This window comes from Penicillium solitum (genome assembly GCF_028829755.1).
Source record: "Penicillium solitum strain IBT 25940 chromosome Unknown utg000001l_segment0_segment0, whole genome shotgun sequence".
Classification (NCBI taxonomy): domain Eukaryota; kingdom Fungi; phylum Ascomycota; class Eurotiomycetes; order Eurotiales; family Aspergillaceae; genus Penicillium; species Penicillium solitum.
The window spans coordinates 8,131,614-8,151,988 of NW_027072121.1; the positions used below are offsets into that span (position 1 = coordinate 8,131,614).

A 20,375-nucleotide genomic window follows, 5' to 3' on the forward strand; every position below is an offset into this window, starting at 1 on the left:
TACGGTCCAGTCCCGATCGTCACATAACCCCCGGTTAAAACTGCATTCAGTCCCTGAATGCGGGCTTGTTGTCGTCAATGTGATCGTCGAGAACTCGATCTTCTTCGTCAGCATGTAACCATTCCTGTAAACGCATTGGGGGACCCGGCTTCGCAGGATACTGCGCATGGAATTCCTGTAATTTCCTCGGTGCGTTCTTCATATCGCCGGCAGGATACCATTGTAAATCGAGGTCATGTCCCACCCATTGTATCCTGTACTGCAGCTTCCGGTAATGCGTTCTAGCGTCCAGGATATTCTCGACTTCCTATTCGTCTGTCTCCCCAACCTGTACCGGGGGAGGAGGATCCATGTGCTGTCCAGTAAGAGGCTCTGTTGTCGCTGCCTTTCGTAATTTGCTTGGATGGAAGATAGGGTGTACTCGAATTGCTTCAGGAAGGTCCAACTTGTAGGAATTTCCCACTTTCTCAATGATCCTATATGGCCCACTGGCTAGGTGTGAAAGCTTCCTGCTCGGTCGATCTTGAAGCCAATCCTTCGTCGTAACAAACACCAAGTCGTTAACTCCGAAATCCTCCTCACGACGATGCTTATTTGCCTGCCGGACCTGTAATTGCTGCGACTTTGCAATTTGTTCTTTAGTCTGAGTCCAGATTTCCTGCAGATCCGAGAGCATCTGGGCTGCTTCTTGCTCGTTTGGCGTTGGTGCTGATGATCCTCGATCTCTCCAGTCGAACGTCATTGCTGGCTCGTAGCCTCGCTCTACGAAGAACGGAGACTTCTTCGTTGAGTCCTGGGGGAGGATTGATGCCGCAAAGTCAACCATTGGTAATAGCTCAGACCAGTTATCTTGGTTCTGTTCGACGTATGGACGTAGCCTTTGAGCCATGTATTGGTTCGCGATCTCACTTTGTCCGTCTGTTTGTGGATGGTGCGCAGTCGAAAGCTTCCGTCTGATCCCTAGAATTCTGCAGAACTCAGTCCAGAACTCTGAGATGAACTGTCCTCCGCGATCTGATACGATCGTCTCCGGGATTCCCGAAATACGTATGACATGATCAATAAACAGCCGGGCCATCTGCTTAGCTTTGGTCTCCTTCTGACATGGTATAGAGATCGGCCTCTTGCTTAGTCGATCTACAACCACAAACACTGCGTCGTATCCATGACGATCCTTCGGGAATGAACGGAAATCCATTGAAAGATGCTGCCAAGGGCGCTCTGGGATCGGCAGGGGTTGTAACAATCCAGGTGTACGATCTCTCTAGGCCTTCGTACGCTTACAGATCAAGCAATTGTCAACATATCGCTTTACGTCGGTCACCCATCCGTGCCAATGGTATCTTATCGCAACTAGTTTCTTTATCTTTTCGACTCCTGGATGCGCTGTCAAAGGTTGTCGGTGTATCTCATCGAGCAGACGAGCACGCAAATCTCCGTCGTCCGGCACCTCGAGCCGTCCTTCATAAAGAAGCAATCCGTCCTGTATTGTCCATCGGGAACTTTCTCCTGTTTGTACCATCTGCCGGAACTCGTCTAATTCTGAGCTTTGACGGTTAGACTCCTTGACTCTTTTAACGATCTCCGCTGTCTCTTCAACGGTATCCTCTGGCGTGATAGGAGCTAAGCGAGTTGGGAGCACTCCTTTATCTAGACAAGCTTTCGGTAGCATTGTGATCTTACGACTCTCGTCCACGCAAGGGGTCTCCTTTCTTGACAAAGCGTCTACAATGACATTCCTCTTTCCGGGCCGGTACTTAATCATAAAGTGGAATTGCGACAGGAATTCACTCCATCTCACTTGTCGCTGATTCATCTGTCGAGTCGTCATAAAGTATTCCAATGACTAATGGTCGGTAAGGATCTCAAAACGATCCTTCCGTGACAATCCTTCGAGTTCAGGTCTCCACTCCTGCAATGCACGGATGATTGCTAGGAGTTCTTTATCTCGGACTTCGTAATTCAATTCGGCTTGCTGCATTATCTTCGAGTAGAACGCTACCGGATGCCAGAAATCATCTTGTTCGTGGTACTAGGTAAGTACTACTCCGAGAACTCCATCTGATACGTCCGTCTCAACTCTAGTCCTCCGAACTGGGTCGTAATGTCGGAGAATCGGTGCATCAATCAGATTCTGCTTTAGACGTAGGAAAGCTTCCTCACACTGTATTGACCACTCAAAGTGAACGTCCTGTCTTGTCAGTCGATACAATGGCTTCGAGATCATACTGTATGCTTTAATAAACCGTCGGTAGAAGTTGCAGAATCCAAGGAATGACTGCACCCCTTTCACTGTAGTTGGCGCTGACCATAACTGTATCACTTCGATCTTTGCTGGATCCACAGCAATGCCATCGGTGCTCACAATAAAACCTAGAAACTTGGTCTTTTTGACTGAGAACTCAGATTTCGGCAAAGCGACCTGTAGTCCTGCTTCCTGTAGTCGACGGAGCACTTCCTTGACTTGTCGCTCATGATCCTCGATATTCTCGCTGTAGATCAAGATGTCGTCTACGAAAGCAACTGCGTATTCATCTAGACACTCTCGGAGTATATCGTTCATAAATCTCTGGAATGTTGCGGGACCATTCGTCAGTCCAAACGGTGTCACTCTGTATTTGAAGGATCCGTATCGTGTGCGGAATGTAGTGAGATCTTCGGCTTCAGGGGTCAATCGGATCCGGTGGAATCCTTGCTGGATATCAAGCTTCGTGTAGATCTTCGCTTTGCTTGTTCGTTGGATCACTTCATCAATCAGCGGTAGGGGGTAACAGTCTTTTTTTGTGATTGCATTCAACCTTCTGAAATCGACACAGAAACGCAATCCTCCGCCTGGCTTCTTCGCCATCAGGATCGGCGAGGCATATGGAGAAGAACTTGGAATAATGAAACCCTTCTGTAAATTCTCAAGAATGTACTTCTTTGCTGCCTTCAATTCCTCTAGTGACAGCTTGTAGAGGGGACAGTATCTAGGCTGCGCTTCTGCTTCAAGCACAATGTTATGATCGACTCCAGGCCTATAAGGTGGCAATTCGTCTGACTTCTTCTTCGAGAAGACTTCTGCAAGCTCATGATACTCTTTTGGCAATGTCTTCTTGATCTGCTCGATCTCTATGTCCTAGATCTGAGAGACCTTGATGTCAATGATATGGTCAATCTCATAAAGCGAGGTAGAGAAGGTTTCGGTCCCTTTGTCAACCTTCCCACGCTCATACAACCGGTTGAATCCTGCTCCGCCAATAGCACTGATGTCAATTGTTGGCAGTGCCTCCTCAGGCCGCCGAATCTTCGAAGTCATCGTCTTACTTTCATCTTTCAGGTTCCGGCTCATTTTTCTTTGTTCCTCGATCTGCCAGTGCCCGTGCTGGTGCTCCCGTGTATGCCTATGACCGTCCTTCGTCTTTGATTCTTTTCGTCCGAAAAGACGGTCTCGTCGGTCAGTATCAGCTTGATGATCAGGGTTCGGCTCCGGTTTCCGGAGGATAGCGGTAGGCGTCGGTACTGCCATCTTACTCGACACATCGTTAAAGAGCGTCTTCTCATCTGGCCAGATCATTCGGTATCGACGGCAGTCTAGTAAGATGTTGTGATCTGCAAACCATTTTCTTCCGAGAATCATGTCGTATTTTCCGAGATTAGCGATCAGCATCGGAACTTGCTGCTGTATCCTGCCATCCACACACATTGTAAGGAAAGTAACGTGCGTTATCGGCTTGCTAAGCTTTCCGTCGAATCCTCGAATAGGACATTCCTGTCCTATGCTTTCTGCTTTTAATCCGAATCGTTTACCGAGGAGTACACTTAATCCTCGGTTTAAGAACACGTATCTATCTGCTCCAGTATCACCCAGTGCTGAAATAGAAAAAGAGCGTCTATTGTGTATTAGTCTAGTATTGAAAACTAAACTATCTCTAGGACCGCCAATCAATTTGTGTAAATCCAGCGAGTACAGTGATACCTTCTGTCTACCTAGGCAGGAGACTTGGCCTAGGCATTGACTTTTCCCTAGTTGTTATCTTCATTGTCGTCAAGTTCAATGATGCGGGGAGATGGGTGAACTGTAGCAATAATGCCAGTTGGCTTCTTCTTCGGACATTTACGGGTTATATGTCCTTGTTCCTTATAGCTGAAGTATCGACCTTCTCTCATCAAGGTATCTCGTTCGGAATTTGAAAGTCTACCGGGGTTGGAACTTTCTTCGTGCTTCATACGAGGAGTGTATATCGACTTCGTGGTTGTTCCTGTTCCTGCACTACTGCCAAGGATAGCTGTAGCTCGCGTACGGGAAGTAGTCTTTGCCTCCTACTGGAGGTTAATCTCATGAGACATACTCTGGCAGGTCTTAGAGAAAGATTCGAATGTCATGGTGTCATGGTTGACCGCCTATATCACCTGGCTTTGGAGTAGGTATAGCAGTTTCGAGTACAGATCACGCTTACGGTTCTCTTCAATCACGGCAGCCTCTTCAGCAAGCTGCATAAACTCAGCAAGGAAGTCGGTAAAGTTGTCCTTCGGTTTCATCATCAGTTTGTGGTATGCGGTGTAGGCTTCAGCGCGTCGATTCGGATTCGCAAAAACGGTCTTCAGGTGGACAATCATGTCTTCGGCGTCCATATACGGGTTGCTTGAGTCGGAACTCATTCGGGGTGCGATATGCAGCTGAGCCTTCCCTTCACAACGGCTCTGCACATAGAGCTTACGGTGCACAGGCAACGGGTAGTGATCAGCATTTGCTTCGAGCTTCTGTCGTATCACGGTCTCCCAGGTCTCGAATCGGACTTCCTTGCCATCATTGAGCATTGGAGCATCTGGCATCTTCGTAGTCTTCCGAGTAGTAACGGCTTCCACAATCGGTGTGCCGGAACTGCTCTGAGTTTAGAGGTTGACAAAACGGTAGGCAAGGTCACCTCTCTCACGGATTGCGATATCCCGGTGAGCGATAGCTTCGTCGCGCTCCTGACTAAGTGACTCGATGACAATGTCGGTCTCAATTTTTTCGGTGTGAAGGACAGTGACCTCGTCTTCGAGTTCGCGAATTCTCTCCTTCAGCTTCTGGTATTCTTTTGCGAGTTCATGGAATCGCTCCTTTGTTGGGGTCTTATGCAATCGTTCACGCATAGAGGACCCTTCTTCAGCATCATTTTCTTCATCAAGTCCACCAGTACCAACTGGTCTCAGTGTCTCGGGACTCGGGGTATTCGGATCGTGAGCAGTCACATCCTGCTCATTGCTATCTTCTTCATCAGGCACAACAACGGGTTGCTTGCCGCGGTTCGCGGGTGGGTTTCGTTTCGGTCCGACCATCTTGATTGGTCGGATTTCAGTTTAGGTTCGGTTCGAGTCTTGGCTGTACGGTGCCAAGGAACGGAGAGTGGGGTAAAGCGTGACCGAGACCAATCAGGATGATGGTCTGTACAGTCGTACTGCTTTGTTGGAAATGAGAATGGTACTTAGTATTATGTTACCAGCCAATTCTTCAAAGTAAAGAGTGCATTTAAACGAAAATACTAAGTACAAAGAAGGAAAAGAAGAAGAAGAGAGGAAACGTGTGCGACAGGACCTTTGTAGATCCTCGTCCTGTCTCTTCGTACAAACATGTCAAACATCTACAAGTCGGAAACATCTGGCAGAAAACTCTAAAGTCAGGGCGGCTAGTTACGGCAGAAAGTACGGTCCAGTCCCGATCGTCACAGTAGTGTTAAGATGTATTCTGTAAAGTCAGGTACTGTCTTATACGATCAGAATGTAGGGCTTCTTGACTAAGTAAACCGGAATTAATGAAGTGGGCAGAATATAGGGCATGAAAAATTGAAGCGGCAGAAACATTGATAGGATTCCAATTAGGAAGGCGGTATACCATTTTCAGACAGGGGTGTGCGGCCAACAACAAATAAAAATACGTTCCTGCTTTTTTATAGGCATATTCCGAACCACAGTATATCAACTGCCCGGGTGGTCTAGTGGTATGATTCGCGCTTAGGGTTCACCCAAAGCATTATTGCGCGAGGTCCCCGGTTCAATCCCGGGCTCGGGCCCATTTCCTTTTTTGGATTTTTTTGAATTATCTCTTTCTTCATTGATGTAAACTGATGTAAGTAACTAATTGGCATCTCACACATCAATTGCCCGGGTGGTCTAGTGGTATGATTCGCGCTTAGGGTTCACCCAAAGCATTATTGCGCGAGGTCCCCGGTTCAATCCCGGGCTCGGGCCCATTTTCTTTTTGGATTTCTTTTTTATTTCTTAACTACTCCGTAGTTAATGCAAACTAAACTAATATAATTAATTAATTAATTTAATGCTAGGCTTTGCGTCATCCTCAAACATAAATCATACTGATATGTACAAGGGAGAAAGAAACCATATACAACGGAAGAAAAAAAAGACTATGGATATCAAACATAGATAGACCCTGGATGGTGTCACTACGGTTGTAGCAGCTATTCTGATTTCATATAGAGAACTCCTCTCTGGTTTAGATTTCACCGACTTACATTGTTGTAGTGTGATAAGCCCGGCAGTCTACCCCGTGCTGCTATAACATACATATGTCTGTATTTTGCTCACTACCAGAAGCAAAAATGACAATATTCTACCGCGGCAACAAACACGTACTTAGAAGTCCACCACTTTGAATTCCTTACCTTGACGTTTTCTCTTTTGATAATTAAAGACTTTCGACAGATGTGAACTGACTGCCGTACCAGACGAGTACGAGACTTGAGTGCCCATTGAAGAGTCAACGAATTGGTCGAGGAAATTGGAAATACTGATGTTGACTGCGAACAACAACTCGGGTGAATTGCTGACAATGACTTAATAAATATACTTTGGATGTATATAGAGGTGAAAATGGTAAAACACTTTCATTCTAGATTTTGATAAGGCGAAATAATAACTTGACTAAACTGAGTGGCAAAGTAGAAAGCGTACCTGTTTCAGGAAACGGAATATTACTCGGCCGGAAGAGGCAGGTGCAGCAGTAGGTAGTTTCTAAATCGATAGCGAAGCTCTGTCCAAGAACCTCCAGTATAAACAAGCCGATGGTTCATTCATTATGTGCTATCATTTTCAAGATATCCGTGAAAATGCTGATGCCTCGAGCAAAGTCATATTCCTTTCTCCAAGGACGTCAATCATATACCTGACAGTTACAAGGTGAGTACAATATCGGAAGTCGGCAAGATAAAGCCATTCCTTTTAGAACAAAAGGCGCCCTACACCCACCCTAAAAGAGTTGTTTGCTTTACTCTAACGTGCCTCTACCTATCGGATCATTTAGTTCGCTCCCGATCTGTTACCGTACTACGTAGGACTAGAGATGATAGGGTCGTGGAACACTCTCTGGCCTCATTGTGCTACTAAGGAATCTAGAATATAAATCGACTGCCCGGTAATAGTTGCTTGATTCCATATCAGAAGCCATTGCCCCGAAGCACATAATGGAATCACCCGAAATATTATCTGGTTCTTTTCTCATTAGCTGCTGGCTGATATGCGTTTTTGGTGGTGTCCTTCTGGTAGGTATAACAAAATCCCCTCATATGGGACTGTTATTCATGTGATATGTAGAACACTATCTATCGCAGACTCACAAATCCGCTGTCTCATATACCTGGGCCCGAGATATCGAAATGGACGGAAGCCATTTATACATACAACTGGTTAAATGGAAATATACCTATGTACGTTCACCAGCTTCATGAAAAATACGGTATGTGTTGCTGGCAGTTAGTGTTATTAAAAAAAGGAAACCTTTTCCCTAATATTGAAATAGGCCCTATTGTACGAATCACCCCAGATCAGGTCGATATCTGCGACACAAACGCCGTAAAGGAGATCCACAAAACTAATAGCCGCTTTGCTAAAACTGCCTTCTATCGCAAGATAAAAATAGGCAATGTGCCCACTATATTTTCAACCACCGACAGAGACTTCCATACCCACCACCGACGTCTTTTGGCATCACCTATATCTGACTCTTCGTTGACTCGCCTTGAACCAATAATAGTCAATCGTATCCGTATAGCTGTCGACAAAATTACCATGGAACTAACGGATCATGGCGTTACTGATGTGTTCAAATGGTGGCTGTTTATGGCCACAGACATCATTGGTGAACTCACATTTGGAGACTCATTTCGAATGCTTGAGATTGGCAAGGTGAGTGGAGGGCTTGGGCTCGACGAAAGACCCGAGACTATCTATGCTAATGATGAATGCAGAAAAATCAATACAGCCTCGACATGGAAAGACTGATATCACTACAGCCATTTCGAACAACGTTCCCGGTTCTAGTGAAGATTGCAAGATATATTCCCGTGTCGATTATTAAGAACACAGCGAAATCAGAGGACAGACTCAAGACATATGCCATTCAGTCTGTTGATCGCTACAAAAAACTCATCTCTCAAAATCCAACCAACCCAAAGCCAACCCTGTTCACAAAACTTTTCGATGAAAAGAGTGGAATGTCGTATTCAGAAATCATACAGGAGGCTCAGGGATACATCGTTGCAGGAAGCGATACCACAGCTGTCACATTGACCTATCTTACGTATGCTGTGTGTCGAGACAGCCGAGTGCGAGAGAAGCTTGTTGTCGAGTTGGCTGGTATTCCTGAGCCTGTCACAGACAAAAGTCTCCGAGACCTACCATATCTCAATCAGATTATCAACGAGACCTTGCGATTGTATACGGCCGTCCCGTTTGGTCTGCCTCGACTAGTGCCACCTGAAGGTGCTCAGTTCAACGGGTATCATGTACCAGGAGGAATCACGGTCTCAACACAGGCCTATAGTCTTCATCGTGACCATGCTATCTTCCCAGACCCAGATAAGTGAGTCATCCAATCTTTAATAGTGTCGAAACCGGGAAATTAAATAACATGAATAGGTTCAACCCCGAGAGGTGGGAAAATCCAACGAAAGAAATGAAGGATGCTTCTTTGCCATTTGGTGGTGGATCAAGGAGTAAGTCCCTTGATATTGGCCACGGGTTGAGTCACCAGTGGAGCTAATTCTTATAGTCTGTTTGGGTATGCACCTAGCTCGAATGGAACTTCGTCTAGCTACAGCGCTTTTCTTCCGAGCCTTGCCTAATGCTCGACCTTCTACAAAAGAAGGTATGACAGCCAGCGAGATGGAGATGCAATCCTTCTTCTTAATGGCGCCGCAAGGCCATCGTTGTATTATCGAGACATGATATCTGTTTAGCGTGAGCTTGGAATCTTTGCAATTGTTAATCTCCGCAACGACAGCAGTGTGTGATTTTTTTTTAACAGGGCCGATCTACAGAGAAACCTGTTGTTCAAGTGTATAATTGGTACTAGTATGGCTTCCAGGTCTGGTAAATCTATTCATAGCAACATTTTGTTCCCTAGCGAATGCTTCTTTCCAGGATCTATCTAAATAATATGATTTATGACCGTCAATTATGATATGAATTGTGAAGTTTGTATGCCAAATGGGAGAGGTATGGCTCGCGGTATTGCCTCGGATATAATTTCCGTGGAGAGCCTAGAACGTAATATAACTACCTAGGTAATTACTCGGATTTGTCACCAAAACTTTGCGGTTGGATGTGTACAACATTGAAGGTACTTTTGCTAAATTCTACCGGAGATTATAAATTACAGGACATGCACCAGGACGCACTAACCTACATATGTAGTACATAGGTACTCCATGCTAAATTTCAGTTTCAGCCCTCAGCCACCTCATTTATTCTAATTGGCTTATCAGAGCAGCCCCGCAAATTTGCAGCGTAATCTTTCCAAGAAATTCAGAATATTTCGACACAATACGGCGAGGTTCCTAGAATCTTATCTCCGATATAGAACATCATCCTCTAGGTATATACTGGAGATTTATGCTAAATTGCTATTGTATATTAGTGATTCCTGCTCTTGTCAAAATATGACAAGGCACTGCGAAGAGACGACGCTATCACCGCATCGTCCTGCGAATATATTGACGTAGACCACTCAATGAAACTAGGTAGTAGAGAAAAGAAGAGACTGATAACTAGAAAGTATATTGAGTCGCACCGACTTCGGAAAAAGCACCCTATTCCCTGCTGAGGGGAGTTGCTTAGCCTCTTAGCCAACTGATGTAGAATATGATTGGCACCGCTACCAGTTGATTATTATTGTTTAGTATCTACGTAAGATGTACGGAGTACAAATTACTAGGTACAAAGCTCTTGTGAATTCCGCTTCTTTTCTATGCTTTCCCTCTCATTTCCCTCACGTCAGATCACAATATAAGTTGCACCAATACCCTTGGCGCTGCTAAGGCAGTTAGCGGGGATACAATGTCGATCACATCCCATTGAGGAAAACAGTGAAGTCTCCACTGCCTTCGGTGCTGTAAACAACTTACTTGCCTACTTTGCTGTTTATTTGTAGATTAACATAAGATTTAAATTTACATGCCAGCTGTGAACAGAATATGTGTAGCCAATAGTACCATTGTGTTTTTTTTTTACCCTCACGCCTTATCATCAAAGTACCTAATAATAAATTGAAAATGGCCCCCAAACTCACTCCAAACCTTTTGTATGCACTAGTAAGAGGACACGGCCCCCGTTTCCTTCAGCGTCTAACGAAGAAGTCGGATTGGCACAAAATTTCCTACCTTGGAACAACCTAATATAAGCAATGGCCCCCCCGGTCCAGCCCCAGTTGTTTCCGAACTTTCAGAGACCTTACTTTGACTCTCTACCTACTAGGTTCTCTATACCTTCAATTGATCCACTGTCGCTCTTTCCTGTTCAAAGCTATACGTGACAGATCCGATGTCGGATATGTTAAGTAGCCCGTATGGGCTCTCCGTCCGCAGAAACGGCTCCTGTCTCTCCACTGAAACAGATTGCGGCCAAACCTGGTCTCCCTTCCATGCCTGTTGTCCCGGGGGCACGAAATGCCCAACCGGACAATCAAACGTGAAATGCTGCCCATCAGACGCAGACTGCTCCGAGTTGCTTGATGACAAACATTGCGCAAACAGCACTGCGAATGTCTATAAGGCCAATGATTACTTCTGCTGCGCTTCTGGCACGCAGGCTTTCCAGAAAAAGAACGGTTTTGTCGGTTGCACCGATGATACATCCACCTTGGACAGTAGTTTGACTCTCTTGAAAATCCAGTATCATGGTATGTAATGATTTGCCGGCCTGAACCTTCATTGCAGGGTCATAGACTGGGTGAACTGAATTCCTAATCACCCATCTACAGGCACTACCTCAACAGCCTTGCCGTCATCGACAATATCCAGTGCAATTTCCAGCGCCACGACCACTACCACTACTTCAGATGCCACAAACCCCACAAGCGCGTCGGATAATTCGTCTTCGTCATCGTCCTCCTCGTCATCGTCCAATACCGGAGCCATTGCTGGAGGTGTTGTTGGTGGAGTAGCTGGGTTGGCCATCCTGGCTGGTCTACTCTGGTTCCTACTCCGTCGCCGAAACCGGGCAAAGCAGAACATAGGGACACCTGTAGACCCAAGCCCTCTAATGTCCAGTGCTCCCGAATCCAGTTTCCCCGGATCGAGTAGTACTCCTGGATCGAGTGTTCCCGTTTCGAGTGTTACCGGATCGAGCGCACCTGGATCGAACGCACCCGGATCGAACATTGTTGAGTACTTCAATAAGGCCCCCGAAAGCCTGGTGTCCCAACCACCGCAAGAGCTTGCTGGTCGAGAGGAAAATATGATCCATGAGTTACCGTCGCAGCCGAAACACCGGTGATAGCGTGCATGGTGCCTAGGCGGAGGAAATACCCGAGAGAAAGTCTCATACTCTCTCACTTCTTTTATGTTATAAATATGTAATACAACAAACTACTTCTGATTTAGCGCATGTCAAGATAATATCGCACTTCTGCGATATCACCCAACATTGCTTTCACATCAAAAACCAGATCCGAGATATACAAAACCAAAAGCCGTCCGCTGGCTCTTACATCTCACTATCAACATAGTTTCCGGCCGCGGCTAACGTGGCATAGTAAAGGTTTGTTTCAGCACAGATAACCATTCTGCCCTCTCCAGCGAAGTTGAAATTCGCCGTACCAGATCCAAGATAGATCTTGCCGATGAGCTTGCCAGATGGATTCCAGACATGAACACCATCGCCACAGCCAGCATATATGTTACCCCATGAATCACAGTGGATGCCTTTTCAAGAAATTAGCCTCAACAACACTAAGTACAGCTTGCTCGACTTACCATCAGGAGCACCGGAGTGAACAAAGGCAAAAGTCTTGCGATTGTCGAGTGTGCCATCGGCTTTCACGTCAAATCGGTAGCTGTAACACACAATCTGTCGTTAGCTTCAAGCCCAACAAAGGGAACGTTAGAAATGATAGCACATACATAGAAGCAGGGCGGGTAAAGTTGAGACCAAAGAAGCCGCTATCGATTCCGGTATCGGCGACATAAGCGTACTTGCCATCCGGGGAGAAAGTGAAACCTGCTACAATGTCAGTTGCACTTTCCTTCTTTAAGCTTGTACGTATTCTTGATCTCCTACCGTTGGGGTGGTCAAACCCATCCGCGACAACTGTAACGGCACCTGTATCGGGGTTGAATCGGTAGACTTGATCCTGCAGACCGGGCGCAGGGCGGAAGTCCTGTACATAGCCGTAGATAGTGTCTGTGAAGTAGATGTCTTTGCTTTCCGGGTGAATGGCAACATCGTTCAGGGAGTTGAATTGGCGACCGAAGTAGTTGTTAAGGATAACTATCAACCATTTTGTTAACCCCCGAAAGGCAAAGAGGTGGGTTTGTATTAACCTGTAGCATTGAATGGACTCTTCGGGTTCATAACCCACAAAGCAGGTGGTTCATTGTCACCTTGACCTTCACCGGCGAATACAATTTGTCCACGGTAATTGGTACCACCTGAAGCACAGTCAGGTGTCTTGAACCTATACAAAAAAGAGCCGATTGCCTACCATTGGGATTGAGAACCGTTGGCGATGAAGGAACGGTGGTCACATTAACAAGGCCCGCGGCATCCGACTTGTGCGAGACAGCAGCAGCTTCCGCAAGAGAAATCTTCTCAATGATAGCTGACTTCTTAAGACCGGTGCTGGCATTCTTAGCGCCTGCATTTTGGACGAAAAACACCTCGTCCGTTTCCTTGATCCTAAAAGCTAAAGTCAGATTCCATCTACAGTTGGCTTGTACTTGATCTGCGTGTTGGATACCTACCATACAACCGCCTCATGGAATATAGGGTCCTTTGGGGAGTGTGCGATCCGAGTGAGAGTCGGGGCGTCTCCGATAATCTTCAGAAACTCCTCGTCGTACACATGGAAAGGCTGCTGGGCTAGACTATCCCCTGTCGAGCCTGGGGGCACAAATAGCTATGCATTTATCAGTAAGGGGGTGCTACTGGAGACCGGAAATTAGGAATCGCATACACTCTTCGCATTGAATTCGGCTGGAGGCTGAGTCGTTGCCAGAACATTGAAAGCTTTTTGGTCAATCACCTGCGCTTGAGCAGGAATCTTGCTCGAGCTGACTGGTGCTAGGAATGATCCTAGGAGCAGCAGCGTAGCCAGCGAGGAAAGTTGAGAAGTCATCTTTGAGATAGTGCCGGGTACGTACGGAGTAGAACAATCCTCAAAGGAAAGGGAAACTAGGCATTTATCTCAGGGGGGCTGGAGAAGTGGGGTATAGACCCGTCATGCCTTTTTCCAGGAACAATATCCAGCAATTCTCCGGACCTTTAGCCAAAGCTATGGCGTGTGTCGATCTCGGAGTTGGCCCGATGATGATCGGCCCGCCCGCTAATTGACATCAGCGCCGGAGCATGTCTTGCCGTGTTTCTGCAACACTCTTAAGGTTAATTTGTAGGTTAATATGGAATTATATTGCTCCGATAATTATCTGCTGAATTGTGAATTAAATATCTAGGTATCAAATGAATGTAAAAGAATCGTGAATAAGATGTTGGTGGCCTGGCGGCCTGAGGCCAGCATGTTTACCCATCCAGGACGTCCTTAGTATCTAGATCATACCAATGATCCTTCTTCCTTGCTCATTATCTATGTTTGTATTCCCCAAGGTTCTTCTCCCTGGTACTTTAGAATGGGCCGCATCTCAGTCACTACCCGGACTTTGCCAAGTAGCCCAACACCCGAAGTTACCCCCTTCGGATGTGAATGGGGTTGGGGTACTTGGCAAGGGCCAGGCAGCCAGTCAGTCAAAGCCCTCTTTTGAGGCTATGTATCCATATGTTCCATATGTAGATAAGACGTGCTATCTGGATCTGTGCCTGCATGAGTGTGTAATTTACGTAAATTCCATTCATGGGCTTAGCGGATTAGGGACAGACACACCCTTTTCTCCCATAGTACAATAATGCATCTTGTTCCGTTTGGTCATTTCTGTGTGAGAATCGGACATGTTGACTTGAATGCACTTGACTTTTCAGCAAATCCAGAGTCCCTCGCCTATTCATACTCATGGAGTGTATCACTGTGTTACGTGGAATATAATCCCCTCATTCATCTTTTGTGTAAGTTGTACTCGGTGTTTCCTCGAGATGTAACTATGTATACAACGTACACATCCCTGTAACTAGCTGCTGTATCATCCGCAAATCCGATTGGCTAAGTCCTGCATTATGGTGAGACAGCCTGGAGCCTTGGATACTGTTTAATTGGTCCTTGACATTAGGAAATCACGTGGAACTAAACATCTGGGTGGTGCCTGCAAGTGATAGTTATCATCGTGTGATTAATGCCTGATAAAACAGGCATAAATGCACCCACCTTCACTTTTGCTTACTCTGTGTGACTATTATTTTATATTTACATCGATGTTTCCAGTAGATAGAATGAAGTAATCTCCTAGAACTAGAATGTGATAAACGTCTTGTGGTTGTTATTGCGAGAGGCGCCAGGAACAAGACAGAGGTGCAATATCCAAACTTCACCAGCGTAATTGCAATAGATACTGTATCCCTGCTTGTACATAGAAAAGTTCTCTATATGATTTATGCTTTTCACGGCCTTTGTATGTAGTATATATTAGAGTATTCTTGGTGCTACTATTCATTATTCTCCTAGAAGGTTATAGCACCGACAAAAGAAATCCTGAAAAAGGCACCCAAAAAGACATACTAAAAAGAACGCCTATAAAAATATCAAAAAAAAAAGAATTGATATTATCTTACATATAATATTCCTTGTCCCATTTTGAACCAGATAAGTCAAATTACTAAAGTCCTACGCCGAAAATAAAGGACAAAGGTCACATACGCAGTCGACTACTCTAGTTTTTGAAAGTAGGGAAAACATCTTCTAATCTAAGTTTTCAATGACCCTTACAGAGCAGAGCCTAGCCAACTCCTTTGTAGATTCTTCCGGTCTATTTGTCTAGACTTGTCTTTTGTCTCAGAAACCCACAATTTTGGCCAAGTCTCACAATGACGATCGCATTAAGGGTCTTTGTTCTGTGTAGCGTCTAACTTTATTTTCAACCGTTTAAGCTAAGAAAAGTCCGCTCTTTATTTTGAATAACCAAAACAATGAGCCTGATACAGGACGCCCTGGCTTGTTTCCGTGTTTGGGCGATTGCAACATCAATCCTGACATCTCTTCCAAGGTTCACTCGTCAAACACTGAGGTCTCTATTGCCCCGAATCCGCATTTTCTTCGTTTAGGGCTGGGAGGTGGCGCTTCAGTGGAACACTGCGGATTAACAGAAAGAATCAAACGATCCACCTAGGGAAATCTAATCCGCTGGAACTTGGTGGCGTTCCAAGATATTTAGCGGATGACTTGCATGTGAAGTAGAAGCCAAGCCTGAAGTGCGGCTTTTTCCAAAAGAAATTGAACATTTTTTGAAGAGACTTCAAGGAACAAAGTAGTAAACCATGGATTATGAAAGGGGTTAATGGTGATTGGTTACAATGGATTCCATGCCCTGCCAAGACCATAAACTGTACTGCGATTGGTCAAATTACCCATATTTTCAGCCAATCATGATACTTTTCTCCTGGACCACAACGTCAGCGTCCACGGATCACACAAATGCTGCAAAATTCCGTCAACAATCAACTTCAGAGAGCTCCCGGGAGTGATAGGATGCTCCTAGGATGAAGTAGCGAATGGTTAGGGGAAAAATTGGTATTGTGCAGCTTGATCATGCATCTTGACAATGCAGCGGCCACAGTCATAATCATCCCGGATCTGAGTCCTGATAGTTCCGTTGCCTTTAGCCCCAGACTAAAGCGATCTGATCCCTGTTGGGTCCACACTAGGGCATCCTTTGGAGTTGGACCCAGAAAATGCGATTTGCAAACCTTTGAGTTTTCAGATCGGTAGTCATCCTTGTCGAATGGTCCATTTTGTGGTTCCCTTCCTAGTCTGCGTACTCCTAACAGTTCTCATACCTGGTTGGTTTCCAAGGTTCCTCTGTATTCTGGAAGCGATATATCCCTCTTAATTGAGAATGCGGAGAATAGGTAACCTTGGAAAGCGTCTCCCCTACGTGGTCTTATTCCGAGCTTACTCCGTGTCCATCCATAGATCCATAGACCAGGTGTCCATGGATATGAAGAATGACTAATTCCATATTCTAATGGGTCTACCAATGAGAAATGCCCTGGATTATATAAAATTCTAGATTTACTGGTGGCTTGAATCTATACAAATGGACCCAATCAAATTACGTGCATCTACTGTTTGACCCATCGACCGGATCCAACTTCATTCCACCTCCAACGGTAGGTACATATCGAATCCATGGCCTCGACCTTTGTGGAACCCATAGCATACGAGTCCTTTCAACGGTTTGACGTATGCCCAGGTGTACACCCCAAATGGTTCGCTTTGATGGAGCCAGGTACCCGGAACTTTCGGTTCATCCTTTGCTGTCGACTTACGAGGCAAGCGTGGCGGAAGAAGAAGATTCTGTCGATTTCGAGGGTATATATAGCTGGCCTTATTCCTCCTGTCTGCTCTCTTTTTTTTGAATCAACCACACTCCTTTTGGTACCACCGTTCATTCATTTACAACACTGTCTTTTGAATTCAACCAGGACTCAATAAACACTCATTCATATCTTCATTGATAGTTTTACCTTCTTTTTGTGACTCCACATCCCAAAACAATCTATCAATATGCAATTCGCCAAGTCCCTCATGCTGCTCGCAGCCCTCACCACCGGCACCCTGGCCCTACCTTCCTTCGAGCGCCGCCAGGCCACAGAAACCTCAGCTGCCAGCGGCAGTAGCTGGACCTCCACGCCCTCCGACGGCTCATACTCCACCGCTGGATTCGGCAGCTCCACTAGCTCATCAGGCTCAGGCGAAACATACTCCGGCAACGTCGGCAACCCCTACGGCAGCAACATCATCTCTGTTGATGCCTCCTCCGCCAGCAACTACAAGTACGTTGCGCAGTTCACAGGCTCGAACACCGAGGACTGGACCGTTGCCATCTTCAACAAGTACGGTCCCGATGGCAAGATGACAGGCTGGTACGGAAACGCCTGTAACACTTTCACTCTTGCCGCCGGCGAGACCAAGTACATTGCCTTTGACGAGGACTCCAATGGTGGCTGGGCCGCCGCCTCCGGCTCCACCATCCCCACCGATACTCTGGGTGGCTACGCTTCCACCTGGGGCGAGTTCGACTTCGGCTCCACTACCAACAATGGCTGGTCTGGATTCGATGTGTCGGTTATTTCTGCTCAGAATGCTGGCATGTCCATCTCTGGTATGAAGATCTGTGATGCCCTTGGCTCTGTTTGCTCTTCTGTCACCCAGGATGCCGCTACGGTCGATAACGCTTACACCTCCGCTGAGACTGATGTCGGTGGTATTGGTGCTAACTTGGGCTCTGGTCCCGTTCGGCTGGCTGTTACCATTGATTACAGCGGTTAAATTTTGTTTTCTTTGAGATTTGATTTTATATGATTTTGAAGATAGACTGTGGGATCATTCTGTTTCGGAGGATGGTCTATACCCAGCTGGAATGGTTTCTGCTTCTGTGTCAATATAGAGACTTCTAGGCTGGTCCTTTTTTTTGGTTATATACAATATAACACATTCTTTCAAATGCTTCTTGTCAATTGTAGAACTCTAGTCCTATTTTTACTTGGGGGGCTTACTTTGGGAGTTTCAGATGTCCGCGTGGCGTTAACATACGCAATTGCCCACTACGTAGCCGCCACGTAATGAGCCCATCTTCAGGAACTCCTATGTATGTTGTAGTACTCATGTTTCAGAATTAAAGACAGAAATGGAAATAGAAATAAAAATAAAGTTAGGATTAAGCTCGTTTCATTCTGAGATCCATTCATAATAACGTTGGAGTATATCGACAAATTCATTACTTGACTTCATGTCCGCTGACCCAATCCCACCAAACCCAAAAAATCAATCTCAAAATCACTTCCGCGGGCTAACAAGACCGTAGAACTCAAGAGGCTTGATACTGAATGCACCGTTCGACTCAAGCTTATAATTGGGGTCCGCCAGTTCAAACTTGTTCTCCTTAATAATGCTGGCGAGAGTAAAGAACGACCACCGCCAAGCCCAGAGCTTGCCAATGCATTCACGCTTGCCATTACCGAAGCCCTTCTTCGCGGCAGCAGGGAGTTGATCCCACTTCTCGCCGAAAACACGCTCAGGCTTGAAGGCCTCGGGGTCCTCAAACACAGCCGGGTCGCGGTTGACCTGACTCAAGACCGCGATCATAGGCTGATTGTGAGCAATTTGGTACTCGCCACCGGCAAGAAGAACAGGGCTCTTATCGTCGGAGGGAATGGGCTCGATGTTGAAGCCCGGCGCGGTGGCAGAAAGACGGATCGACTCGCGCAGAATGGCCTCGACGTAATTAAGGCTCTGCAGGTGCTCCAGGTCGATATTGCCGTCGCCGACCACGCGGTCAATCTCCTCCTGCGCCTTGGTGATCTCGCTCGGGTTCTCCATCAGGTAGTACAGGGCGTAGGAGATGAGATTGGGTGCTGTGGCGGCACCGATGAAGATCGAGATGATCTCATCGATGACCTGCGACTCGGTGAGCTTCTCGCCGCTCTCCGGGTCGGCGCCGTTCAGCATCGCATCCAGGATGTCCTTGCGGGCAGTCTCTGGCTGCTCTTTCCGGGTCTTGATCACCTGCGCAGCGAACCCGCGCATGGTCTTCGTGTCTTTCTCGAATCGGCGCTGGTACAGCCAGTTCAGGAGCTTGGGGCGGGTGGGTCGCTTCATCGCCTCCATGGTGGCGCCGCTCATGGCACCGATCATAGGTGGCTCGGCACCTTCGAGCACATGCACGCGCTGGTTAAAGAAACATTGCATGCATGATGCAAGCAGGAGACGGTCCAGGTCGTTGGTGAGCAGGGTACGTGTCTTGGTTCCGGCACTCCACTTTTTGGTCAGGTCTGGGATGACCTCTGCCATGTCGCCGAAGAGGTTATCGGTCGCAGACTGTGTGAGATGAGGCATCATGATCCGGTGGGCGATACCCCAGCTCTTCTCATAGTCGTATGCTGTGAACAGACTGTCGTGCACGGCATATCGGATTTCGACTACGGGTCCCGTAACGCACTTGCGGAATCGGGTCTGGTCGCAAATCTCTTCCAACAGAGCGACACTGCCAATGAATACGATTTCATGACCGAGAGCATTAATCTTGAAAATGGAGCCTAAAAAATCAGTTATTACTCATTCGGGCTGGGTGTTGCCCAGGTCCGTGGATGGATTGCTGTCATACCAAATTGCTTGGCTAACTTGTTGAGCGAATTCCACGTCTCATTGGGGTTAACGTCGAAAACATTGCCTAGGAGGGGAACTCCGGGAGGTCCTGGGATTTTGGTAGGCATTGTCGCTGGAAAAAAAAAACCGAAACCGATGAGGGATATCACTAGTATACAAAAACAAATATCGAAAGTCGGAGAGGAGAAGAGAGCTTCAAGCTCTCAGTGGGCGGGGAGGGAGTCTTAAAGCATCAGCTCTCGATTTTAGTCTGAAAGTCTGCATTGTTTCCCGATCGGCAGATCGAGGTGACCTAGGCTATTGGCGCAAGAGGGATCTCGCGCTCGGCCTAAGTCTCCATCGTTCACAAGAAGTTTGTGGACGAGCTGAAGGATCGGCGCGATTGCGATGTAATAGCGCAGATTGGCGTCGCCGATCGCACTAGGATAGGTAATCCGTCAGGCTATCTGGAGCCCCTCTGAAGCCCATCTGCAGCCATCTGGGGCCACTGGAGCAGCTAAAGTGCGCTACGGGCTGTAGTGCAACCAGTGAGCTCAATGGGGTTCAGCACAATTGTCAGCCGGAATCTTCTGCAGAATTTTTTACTCTGCATCGCTAACTCGATTTGTCTCCATGCATCTTGACCGCTTCTGTG

At 46.6% G+C, this 20,375-nt stretch overlaps 5 protein-coding genes across 5 annotated transcripts; 3 read left to right on the forward strand and 2 right to left on the reverse strand.

Annotated features, from left to right (window-relative positions):
• Positions 1-7,442: 7,442 nt before the first annotated feature.
• N7455_003137 (cytochrome P450) lies at positions 7,443-9,204 on the forward strand (the record flags this gene model as incomplete). The annotated part of the gene is made up of 6 exons (XM_040960725.2): positions 7,443-7,520; positions 7,573-7,714; positions 7,778-8,163; positions 8,226-8,839; positions 8,896-8,972; positions 9,029-9,204. 6 exons carry the CDS (start codon positions 7,443-7,445, stop codon positions 9,202-9,204), a joined length of 1,473 nt encoding a protein of 490 aa, XP_040808841.2.
• A 1,593-nt stretch (positions 9,205-10,797) lies between these two features.
• Positions 10,798-11,751, forward strand: N7455_003138 (uncharacterized protein; the record flags this gene model as incomplete). The annotated part of the gene is made up of 2 exons (XM_065604421.1): positions 10,798-11,155; positions 11,237-11,751. 2 exons carry the CDS (start codon positions 10,798-10,800, stop codon positions 11,749-11,751), a joined length of 873 nt encoding a protein of 290 aa, XP_065462912.1.
• A 210-nt stretch (positions 11,752-11,961) lies between these two features.
• On the reverse strand, positions 11,962-13,591 carry N7455_003139 (SMP-30/gluconolactonase/LRE family protein; the record flags this gene model as incomplete). Its single annotated transcript, XM_040960719.2, has 8 exons — positions 11,962-12,179; positions 12,231-12,310; positions 12,378-12,474; positions 12,535-12,744; positions 12,798-12,905; positions 12,959-13,152; positions 13,218-13,372; positions 13,430-13,591. The coding sequence occupies 8 exons, from the start codon at positions 13,589-13,591 to the stop codon at positions 11,962-11,964; spliced, it is 1,224 nt and encodes a 407-aa protein (XP_040808822.1).
• A 3,549-nt stretch (positions 13,592-17,140) lies between these two features.
• On the forward strand, positions 17,141-17,905 carry N7455_003140 (putative allergen; the record flags this gene model as incomplete). The annotated part of the gene is made up of 1 exon (XM_040960695.2): positions 17,141-17,905. One exon carries the CDS (start codon positions 17,141-17,143, stop codon positions 17,903-17,905), a length of 765 nt encoding a protein of 254 aa, XP_040808855.1.
• A 392-nt stretch (positions 17,906-18,297) lies between these two features.
• N7455_003141 (uncharacterized protein) lies at positions 18,298-19,906 on the reverse strand. The gene is made up of 2 exons (XM_040960688.2): positions 19,740-19,906; positions 18,298-19,671 (listed from the first exon to the last, which is right to left on the reverse strand). Exons 1-2 carry the CDS (start codon positions 19,846-19,848, stop codon positions 18,413-18,415), a joined length of 1,368 nt encoding a protein of 455 aa, XP_040808839.1. The 5' UTR covers positions 19,849-19,906; the 3' UTR covers positions 18,298-18,412.
• Positions 19,907-20,375: the final 469 nt, after the last annotated feature.

Bases quoted from the DNA above. Each gene is read 5' to 3' on its own strand.
- N7455_003141 (XM_040960688.2), bottom strand. From the start codon at position 19,848: ATGCCTACCAAAATCCCAGGACCTCCCGGAGTTCCCCTCCTAGGCAAT. The intron at 19,672-19,739 runs GTATGACAGCAA...CTGATTTTTTAG, and splicing joins CAAGTTAGCCAAGCAATTTG to GCTCCATTTTCAAGATTAAT.